Source organism: Diuraphis noxia, unplaced genomic scaffold (assembly GCF_037042655.1).
Source record: "Diuraphis noxia isolate RWA-SAM2 unplaced genomic scaffold, SU_Dnox_SAM2 contig0001, whole genome shotgun sequence".
Taxonomy (NCBI): Eukaryota; Metazoa; Arthropoda; class Insecta; order Hemiptera; family Aphididae; genus Diuraphis; species Diuraphis noxia.
The window spans coordinates 105,308,219-105,317,797 of record NW_028301711.1 but is presented as its reverse complement, the minus strand read 5'-3'; the positions used below and the strand labels follow the sequence as shown (position 1 = coordinate 105,317,797).

The window sequence follows — 9,579 nt, the reverse complement described above, 5'->3', positions numbered from 1 at the left end:
ACATAATATTATATTCAAGATTTTAACGTACAATATAATGACGTTCAATTGTTTGTTGTTCAATGTTTTGAAGGTCTCCCAAAAAATTATATGAATTTTGTATGTCAAATGTCCACGTTCCAATATTTTAACTTTTAGAGAGGTCATGTATTCGCCTTAAAGACAACAAGATAGCTGATCATCCGAAAAAGTTGTAACTGTACTGATAATATGATCTATTATTAAGTCTAGTAAATGAAAACTTAAAAATTAAAATTATCAAGTAAATTTGGTAGATAACATCAAAATATTATTTAGGTATTTTTAAACTAGGCACTGATGGACAATCTATAGTACAAACTATTCGGTAGGTAGTGACATCACTACTTAAATGCATCCATGGACCAAATATCTTAAAATAATATATTATGCCAATAGTAAAATATCTCAAAAACCATTTTTTTTCTTTTCTTTTTTTTTTGCGGGACGGAGATGTGTAGCGTCCCAGCATACAGGAGGACAAACGACTGGTGTTGAGGTAGATGTATTGAGTGTAATAAGTATAACAACTTAATTTGTGATTAATTATTAGATATCTATTTGATTACTATGTAAATAAAACACTTTTTACTGCACAAATGATTTAGTTGCATAATATTCTAAGTCCGAATAATTAAATTGGACTGGTGTCTGGCGTGAAGGTGCTTGTTCTGACTCTGGTGACTCACGTCTGAATTGGGTCTAATCGGGGCTCTCCTATATAGTCCAGATAGTCCTACTCCCTGTGTTTCCTCTTCTATCGATAAGATAAGTAGGTATGTGTCCATGGCCGAGTCGCGCAAAAGCGTACGCGTGTAATTTTATGATATCGCAGCTTCCCACGCTCGTGCGACCGGTCGGTCCACATCCTGGTTATTCGCGACACGTAATCTCAATAACCAGATGACATAACTCCTCTCTTTAGATGTGCCCGTCTATACTACGATTTCATATTTAGCATTTCGGAGAATTAAAGTTAACGAATCCGATACTACGATTTCATCTCGGGTTTCATATTTAATATTTCGTATAATTTTACGATACCGAATTTCCGAGAAGTCTAGGAGTTCGGCATTCGACACAGATATTGAGGTCCTACACTAACATAGCTGGTTGGCGAAATCGTATGCCCCGAGGACACTTACGTACACTTACGTGTATATTCGGTTTTATGTGTTTTAGCGGGACGTCAGTACATACCAGATGAAACAGTAAATAAAATGTTCGTCTACACCTCAAACTCATTTATTTATGTTATGAAAACTAAGGAACATATATTTTAGTGGACAAATTATATTCTTACAATAAATCAAAACAAACAAACATTTAATTTTCAAAATATCTAATAAGTTGACTTTCTAATTGGTAAACATTAACTTTTGATAAGAGCTGCAGTGAGTGTTTATCGTTCATGTAGAACTGGCCAAGTGTATTGATAAATTCATATGTTACTGATACAGAAACTAATTCTCTGTAACCATCTTCGTCTACATCCATCACATTCACTGGAAACAATAAAAATAGATTAGACTATTAATATAATTTATATTATGTATGATTTAAAAAAACAATTTGCTAAATAATTGATATTAATCCATACAAATGATAAGAAAAAATGTTATCTATTATTAGTAAAAAAAATTAGATATGTTTATAAATTTATAGAACTTAGAACAAAAATTTAACAATACAAAATGAGTGTTACATTTGTATTACTCTATAGGTTAAACATAGTGTATTATAAATTATCATTCGAGTTACATAATGTTTAAGAGATAAAATGAAATAACCAAGATTTATTTTGTAATTTAACCGATATACATGTTAAAAATTTACTTTGGCAACTTCAATCCTCCAAATTTATATATTTTAGACAAAAACTTCTAGATTTTAAAATAAAGCTATCCACATTGTAGTGCATTTAACGATGACTCAAACTTGGAGCCAGCATGTTCTTACGCTGTAAAGTTGATTAAAAAAAAAAAATTCTTAGAAAATGTGTTTTTAATTAATTCCTCTATTGTTGATTATATGTTTGACAGATTTTTTGAACATAAATATACAAAACCTACCAAATATTATAAAATAATGATAATAAATGTGTAATGCTTGTTTAGCATCTATCAATTAATAATATTAACTGTTCGGAACACCGATAAGATAATATGATATGATACGGCCATCGTCCTTCGATACAAACGATTTGAGTGATAGTATACAAAAGTCCGCGACAATCAACGGTCGACAAAATCAATAATGTTTTAATTTATACTCTTAAATAAAACAGTATTATAATAATAACTATAAGTAACAGTTAAGTGTAGTATTTATTATAAATTTTGTTGTAATGTTATAAGCTAATAAATAAATAGTAAAAAAAAATTAATAATAAATTTAAAAAGTGAACGTACGAAATTAAACGAAAACATATACCTCATTTCCCGTTCCAAAATTTAAACATTAACAATGTGCGATTCTAGTTGAGCATATACCTACCTATCAATGAATAATAATAATAATAAACAAGCTCGTTTAGCATGTATCAATTAATATTAATAACAATGTGTTATTTAATTGAACATATACATAGTAATGAATAATAACAACAAACAGCTCATCAGCCGATTACCTGGAGAGCTGATGTCTGTTAACGGCTTCAAACCGAATGCTACCGCCTTGGAATTCACATATTTGCACAATAAAAACTACCATATTGTAAAACTAAAATATGTGACAATCCCAAGAACGTATGACTAACAAGTCACCAGCTCAAAACTAATAATTCAATGGGCACAACACGCAAATCACCAGACGAAACTTGCATATTTCTGCAAGTATGTTGTACGCCCTGAAGTGGGGAAAAATATTAATGACATGAATTAATGATTTTATGACTGAACGATACTTACAGAAGTTTTAAAAGAGACACACTATAATACAGTGACAAATATGCAGCGTGTGGCTAAAAATCGAAATTAATAACTACACACAATGAAAAAGAACTACATAAAAACATGATTTTTTCGGGAACTGTCAAAATCTATTGCTCGACCGACAGCCAGAAGAAAAGTACCGAAGTTTTTTGTGGTTAAGATCCACACACTCACTAAAAATAAGATACTGTTTATCAACAAATATTCACAGCCCTTTTTATCACAAAACATAACGGCTGGATCATAGACCTTATACTCATAGACGGAGCATCACATGTTGGCGGGGTTGGGTGGTGCGATCACAGCTATCCTTTTAGTAGTGTTGTCATTTCTGACGACATAAAATATGATTATTTATTTTTTTTTTATAATAATGTTATAACATATTTATTAGGGCTAGGAACTATCATAGACCTTATACTCAGTATATATATTATTATCATACAATACATTTTTAAAACATACACAACTTGGAATTCTGCTGCACGTGTGCGTAGGTCACCGAGTCCTGTTGAGCAGCACAGCCTTGCAAGACTTCAAGAGCTACACCCTTACTCCGTTTATTACATAGTATAAGGTATATGGGCTGGATACACTTACCGGGCAGCTATCACGCTGCAGTGATAACTGTGTCAGACACGGGGATAACGTATAACCAAATCCACTATCACATCAACACATCATAATCAAAATGAACTACACTGGAGCAAAAAGTCTAGAATTCAAATTAAATTCACTAACGCAACATATTCCTTCCTTTTGAAGGAGTTACCGTAGTAACTTTAGTACCTTTATACACATGGATATTGACCTAACAACGGAATAAGCACTCCAAACACATATCTAAAACCATAAGAACCGCTTTGTAATCAACTAACTTCCAAACAATGATACAATTAAAATACCTTATAACTCGGCCCTCATTATAGTACTAATAAGAATTATACAATAATAAAAGTAATACACACAAAAAAAATAAATAATAGCTTTATCATTTTTACAACAAAAACAAGCAGAAAAATGTCCCTAATCTTCATCTTTCGTGGACGGCAGCAAAGACAATTGTATTACTGGACGTCTGAATTCGGAACTCGCAGCATTTCGCACGGTTACTGCCCTCACATAACCATCAGCTCCAGGTTAAATAGCTGTTACACGATCCATTTTAGTGGAGGAATACCATCATCGCGCAAAACTTCTAAATCACCGACTGAGAATTTGCGATTCACATTTGTCCTAACTTTTCTCTGCAATTACGGCAAATATTCCACTGACCAACGCATCCAGAACACTTGAACTTGTTTTCGTTTAAGTTGATATCGCCTTTACACGGGGAGGTGGAGACACTGAACTCGGAGCAAACACAGGTGCAAGTAAAAGTGGTGGAATGGACATTGACCAAGAGTCAAGAAACAAGTGTGGACCCTCAAGTCCGGGTAACGCAGCGGAACCAAAGAAAAAGGCCTTAGAGGCGAGTAATATTGCTAAGACGGTCATTGGTCACCTTGGATGGATATTACTCTGGCAACGCCTCAGATAGGGAACAAAGTCCATGATTGGTGTCTGACAAACTGCACCGACAGCGATCACAACGTGCTATAACTTATAATGTCAGAATAAGTTCTGCAAGACCACCAAGGTCAATGGAACACAGGTTCAATGTAAAGAAGGCTAACTGGGTAAAGTTCACCCATAGTTTAAGCAGTCTCAGAATTGAAATAGACAGGTCCACAGTGGATCGTTATGGTAGCACGATTATCCAAAAAACGGCGTTGGAGTCCATACCACAAATAAACAATGAGAGGCGTAGAGTAGGAAAGCAACCTTGGTGGACAGCTGAACTTCCTACGCTAAAAAGAGAATTCGATAAGAAAAGAAGACTAGGTTTACATATAATAAATCGACCGTTATAAAATCAGGCGCGTAATAATTACCTAAGCAAAATCAGATCCGCAAAAATGACTGCATGGCGGTCTTTTACAGGCGACATCAATGTGAATACATGGAATAAAGCCTTCAAATGTGCGAAAAATGGCACACGGACAAAAAGAATACCCGTCACCATTGTCCGTGCACATGTTACGAATACACAAACGATTGATGAAACAGCTGAATTATTTCTAGAGTCTTTTTTCCCAAGGGATGCGACTAGAAATGAGTACATTATACAAAGACCGTAAACGAGTATCAAGGTGAAATCGATTTTGAAAGAGTAAAGGCGGCGATATGGAGAATACGCCCAGGGAAAGCTCTAGGAGTAGATGGTATTACTGCAGGGATGCTGCGGAAAGCATGGTCAGTATTATATGAGGATATTATATACCTCTTTAGAATGTGCATTGAAAACGCCAAATTCCCGTTGACATGGAAAAGTGCTAACCTAGTGATCATACCCAAGCAAGGAAAGAAGGACGAAACAAGTCCAAAGGCATACAGGCCGGTTAGTCTTCTGCCCACCTTGGCAAAAGCGCTTGCGACAATAATCATACAGGACTTAGAAACCGAGACGAACCTAAATGGCTTCAGGCAACAACATAGTTTCGTGCCCGGGAGGTCAACAACCACAGCCATGAGAGCGCTGTATGACTGGACCAATGGTAGCAACAGCCGGCACGTTTTTGGGGGTGTTCCTGGATATCACCCGAGCATTTGATAACATTGGTTGGTTTCCGGTGCTCTCTAGGCTAGAAGCGCTGGGCGCCACGATAAGAACAGTAAGAATAGCAAAATGTTATTTGGAAAATCATGTGTTATATTTTGTATAAAAAAGTATATAACAACTTTGTAAAAATAATAACTTACTTTTTCTTAATAACACAATGTGTATTAAAGAAACATGGCATACAAAAGAATTTGTTACAACCCAAACATTTTGTTCTGAATTGCCTAGTGTTACGTACCAATAAAATATGTACGAGATTGTGATATAAGTATTAACTATGACTAAAACTAATAAGCCATTAATATCAAAAGAAAGCATCCTATTCTACAATAGGAACGTGGTGATATAAAATTGATTAAATTATAAAACTGTTTTCACACGTCTCTTCTCAGAAATGACTGTAGACCCGTGTGAAAGGATACGAAACGTTCAGCATATTAAGTTGAATCACAAGACCGAATGTTAACATGTAATAGGAAAGTCACCACCACTCCTAAGGACCAAATCATATATAAGAGAGACGGGGACAAGAGCTCGTCAGACGGTTTTTAAAATGTGAGCCAATTTTATAACAATACAAAGCCAAACAGATGTTTATAATTCTAAGCAAAATATGTTAATACACAAAAATTAATTGCATTAGATTTGTGATAATGGGTCTTATAAACAATTTCAAGTAGCCTTCGTTAAAGAATCTTTATTTATTTTCTAAAATTCAATGAGTATTTTGACTATAATTTTGAGTGTACTAAAAAATGTATGGTTGTTATTGTCACATTAAAAACTTGGGTTTTACATTTATGTGAAGACGAAATAGCTAACCAAGAACAATACTTACATGAATATTTTTGATATTCTAGTCTAGGCTGACAGTTTGATACATTTTCACAAACTTGTAAAATTTTGTTTGAACTTATGTTCTTAATGTGGAAATCTTCAGGTCTGGATGAATTATATGTAATTACTATAACTTGTTCTAGAATGTACTCAACTTTTTCGATGTTAGTGAGCTTAATTTTATTCTAAAAAACATGATAAAAAAAAATTTTGTTTCATTAATTCTATTCTTTAATTATAAATTCAGGTCGTAGCCCTTTTTGTAGATTTTAATTTGAAACTAGTTACAGAAATGTTTAAATTGTACCTAACTTGAATATTGAGTTACATACTAGCAATATAACTCGCAAAACACGCATATTCTACAATTGAAATAAATGCAAAAGTATTTAGTTTGTAAATAGTATGTTTTGATTAAGCAATCATCATATATATTATGTGGTGATACATTTTCGTGTTGTTTGTGAACTGTAATAGTTTCGTTATTTCAAAATACTAAGAGCCAATGTAAAAATTCAACAATCCGACAAAGACGTTTCTATCATATTATATATAATATATATTTCTGCAAAATTAATAAGAATGTATAGTTTTATTTTAAAATAGAAATATAGCTTATATAAACGATTACTTTGTTTTAACTATCACTTAATCTGAATCTTAATTAACATTAAAAAATGCCTCAATCTTACTCATTAAGAGTTTGAACACCAAACTTAAAATAAGCCAAAACAAAGGACCCATTGTTGAAGAAATCGACAAACAAAAAAAACTATTTTGAACCGATTAAAAACCTAACATTACATCGACTTCTTAGAATAATCTGAATTAAATTTTATAAAAGTATTTCGCTCTGCTTATTTTGAAGGTTTGGAAAGTATTAAGTAGTCATATCTTATAAATTTTTATTAAAAAAAGAAATGTTGAAATGATTACCCAATATTGTCAATCGAAATTGGACTTCTTAAATTTAATTACAATTTCATAAAACAAATCCCACACAAAGTAAAATCTAAGATTATTAGATCTAAATTATGAAATTAATATGTGCTGTTTTCAATATTCTAAAACATTTAATATTTGATATTCTATTCACTAAAAACATCTCACAATATTAACTACATTATTTTTTTGTTTTAGCTTGTTTTCTGAGATTCTGTAAAAAATTCCGGCCACTGAGAAATCACTATTGGGCGTCACCCAAATCTCGTCCGTTCTCACACATTTCCACTACCAAACCTTACATTTTTCTGGCCACCACCGCGTTGCAAGTGGGGATATTTTGAGCGTCGAATAGGTATTAGAGTGGGAGAAAAATGTGTACGATAACGCGGAGGTCGTTCATTTGGATGCGCCAAGGAGTAGCACGGTCTCGGTGGCTGGAGTATAGCAATTAAAAATGATAATTTGTTATAATTAATATTATAAATAGAAGTAAAAACTTACCTCAATTGTTTGAGTATCCCAAGACCAAATTTTGATAACAAATCCAGATATATTGTCGCGGAATTCAAAAGTTACTGGCTTCATTACATAAGATCGATCAAATTGTTTAGACCAAATAATTTTTTTAGTCCTATTAATCACATACAAAACTGTCATACAATCAGTAGAACAATTGTAATGGCTATTATTGATTTTAAGATAATAAGGCCCAAGCATTAAAAAATATTGATTTTCTTCAATTTGATCGTGTTCTTGTTTGGTTTGGTGAACAGAATCTGGTATCCAATCACCAGAACAATTTAACATAGTTTTAATAGGAATTGTTTCTAGAGTGTCTAAATATGTATAAATTATAATAAATCAATTTTAATAAAAATAATATGTTTTGAAGATATACTTTAGTGTTTAAATCTACATACCTACAACATTATTTTTACGACAAAAATAAACTAAAGACATATCATATTTTAAAATTAGATCAGTCATCTTAGTACAATTATCATTACTAATACTCCTCATTAATTTGTTTCCACTTTTGCCAGATAATATATCTAATGTAGGTATATTATTTTCATGGTGCACAAAGGCCATTTCATTAACACCATCAGAATTGCAATCGGGTATAATGATAGGAAACTCCATGTACACTAAATCGTTTTTGTTATTTAATTTAGTAGTGTTTAACTCTGATCGAATTTTCTTCCATACAAGTTCACCTATAGAACAAAGTAATATAAATATATTTTTTAAACATCATTTAAATTAACAAAATTACTTTACAAATAACAATAATTAAAAAATAACATATACACAAACAGAAATCACATAGGTTTCAATTCCTACATTTACAATAAAATAACAAGAAATGTGTATGTTGTAAAATTCATAAAACATTTGAATATTAATATTCCAAATTAAGAAGTACCTTTATGTTTATTGCTGGATATAACAGCTAATATATTTTTATTTGAAGCTCCTACTATACAATATACATCTTCATTTTCTTTGGACTGATTATTTAGTAATGTACAATCAATAGTATCAGGTAGTGAATCTAATCGTTTACGCCACATTTCTTTACCAGTAATTGTATCAATTTGCAAAAGACCACCACCAATAGATGGTAAACGTTCTGTTCGAGGTGGTACATTTGGACTGTTAAGAATTGATCCTCTAACTATAAACAACAATTTTTTAAGTTTCTGGTTTAACTCAATCATACTCGGCTTGCCTTTTAACTCTGTTGATATTCAAATAATAATAATGAATTAGCTACATGAAATATAATTAAACAAGAGATATATATGATATACAAAAATACCTATATCAAAGAAAATAGAATCAGACCAAATTAACTTCATATTTTTTGAAGAAATACAATTCGACCATTCACATGGTTCTATAAATAAAACACCAAAAATGACAGCAAAACCAAAGAAAATTGAGGATATAAATAAAATTAATCTGAATGGTGACATATTGTGAATATTCATTATGAATTCTTCTAGTATAGTATTCTTACTGTTTATTGGTTTAGTACGATTTATTGAAGTTGCTACCAAATTAATTGGCTCTGTAAAAACTAAAATAAAGTAGGTTTATATTATCATAACAAATAATACATAAATTTTGTGACCAGTCATAATTTAAGTAATATGTTATATAAATACAATTTAAATATTT

The 9,579-nt window shown here is 31.8% G+C and overlaps 1 protein-coding gene across 3 annotated transcripts in view; it reads right to left on the bottom strand.

Annotated features, from left to right (window-relative positions):
• Positions 1 to 1,247: 1,247 nt before the first annotated feature.
• The window catches only part of LOC149063084 (uncharacterized), a 39,636-nt gene continuing 31,304 nt past the window's right edge, over positions 1,248 to 9,579 (bottom strand). For 2 of the 3 annotated variants that reach the window (XM_089216437.1, XM_089216438.1), the window contains 6 exons: positions 9,218 to 9,478; positions 8,822 to 9,136; positions 8,316 to 8,612; positions 7,897 to 8,231; positions 6,452 to 6,635; positions 1,248 to 1,523 (listed from right to left, as the gene is read on the bottom strand). In XM_089216437.1, coding sequence (XP_089072563.1) covers positions 1,345 to 1,523; positions 6,452 to 6,635; positions 7,897 to 8,231; positions 8,316 to 8,612; positions 8,822 to 9,136; positions 9,218 to 9,478 — 1,571 coding nt within the window. In that variant the 3' untranslated portion in view covers positions 1,248 to 1,344. Of the gene's footprint in view, positions 1,524 to 2,647; positions 2,867 to 6,451; positions 6,636 to 7,896; positions 8,232 to 8,315; positions 8,613 to 8,821; positions 9,137 to 9,217; positions 9,479 to 9,579 lie in introns of all 3 variants that reach the window. The other variant, XR_016189526.1, reaches the window with a different exon arrangement.